Source organism: Odontomachus brunneus, unplaced genomic scaffold (genome assembly GCF_010583005.1).
Source record: "Odontomachus brunneus isolate Ranch 3 - 2012 unplaced genomic scaffold, Obru_v1 Obru_scaffold_016, whole genome shotgun sequence".
NCBI lineage: Eukaryota > Metazoa > Arthropoda > Insecta > Hymenoptera > Formicidae > Odontomachus > Odontomachus brunneus.
Window position 1 is genome coordinate 2,476,062 of NW_022639466.1, and position 1,206 is coordinate 2,477,267.

At 37.4% G+C, this 1,206-nt stretch overlaps 1 protein-coding gene across 1 annotated transcript in view; it reads left to right on the plus strand.

The window, feature by feature from the left end:
• Nucleotides 1-1,206, plus strand: part of LOC116841535 — a 9,149-nt gene that overhangs the window by 4,756 nt on the left and 3,187 nt on the right. Inside the window, exons 9-10 of the mRNA XM_032809587.1 lie at nucleotides 146-257; nucleotides 445-668. Of these exons, the coding sequence (XP_032665478.1) occupies nucleotides 146-257; nucleotides 445-566 (234 nt within the window). The 3' untranslated portion in view covers nucleotides 567-668. The remainder of the gene's footprint in view (nucleotides 1-145; nucleotides 258-444; nucleotides 669-1,206) is intronic.

Genomic DNA, 1,206 nt, shown 5'->3' on the forward strand with positions numbered 1-1,206 from the left:
ACCCGATTATGAATACCGCTCCTAGATACAATTCCATTGTAGATGTATGATTAATATATACACGTGGATTCGACAAGCTTGCCTCTTGTTAACGGTCAAATCGTATTGGCCTTGATCGTTAATAGTGCAAAATTGCATCTTCCAGAGAAGACCGAATATCGCAACTGCTCATTTGGAAAAATCTTTCGATCTCTATTGCGAGCTCGGTTTGCATGACGAGGCTGACAAAGCGCGAATTATCGCCGGGGTCTCGAGAGGTACGCGAATCATGAGACGCGTTCCTCAAAGTTGCGAATAATTAATACAGATCCAGATGTAGCAAAAATTTTCAAACGTCTTAAAGACATTTTAGACGTCTTTAAGGCGTTCTGTTTGAAGTCTGTGCTATCTGGGGAGATTTGCGGATGCATGCGCGTGTTGAAAAATCCTGCCCCTTTTTGACAGGACAAAAAAACATCGATAAGTACATCGATCTCGTGCGCCGGTGTGGAACGGCCGACTCGAAGGCAATATCGTCACTTTGTCAGTGGAAGAATTGTAGGAGTGCTTTTTGGAAAGAATTGTAGGAATACTTTTTAGGAAGAATTGTAGGAGTGCTTTTTGGGAAGAATTGTAGAAGAGAAAACCATACACCGATGATTGGATTAGATTTGAAAAGAGAGACCGAGGTGAAAATTCCGATCTCATTTAAGTAAAGTATGAACGTATCGCGTCGAAAGTGCGTGATTTCTTTTGATTACCTCTTCTAATATTGATTGATTATCTCGCAAGAAAGACAGAGATCATAAAGTGTTCATTGTGAACGCAAAATGGAAGAATTGTCATATTTTTTCTATTAACCTGAATAATTTAATTCTATTAACCTGAATAAAAATAGGCGAAGAAATAGATTAAGAAGATAAATTGTATGTCACGTTAATTTACGACAAATTATTGATTATTAGAGCAAAAGAGGAATGCACGGAATATCTTAGAAATTTGTTTAATCGATTGCAAGTGTTACTTTATGGATATATATTTTTATTTTAACGTGTCACAAGAATTTTTAGCATCACATTTTCTCGCTTCTGACGTTATCAACAAGAGATAGACAATGTGAGAGGCCAGGAGCCTTAACTTCAGTTTATTTTAATTACTGTGTCGGGATGACACATTGCAACCCAGCAAATACCAATTAATAGTACACGAAGAAAACACCTATATGCA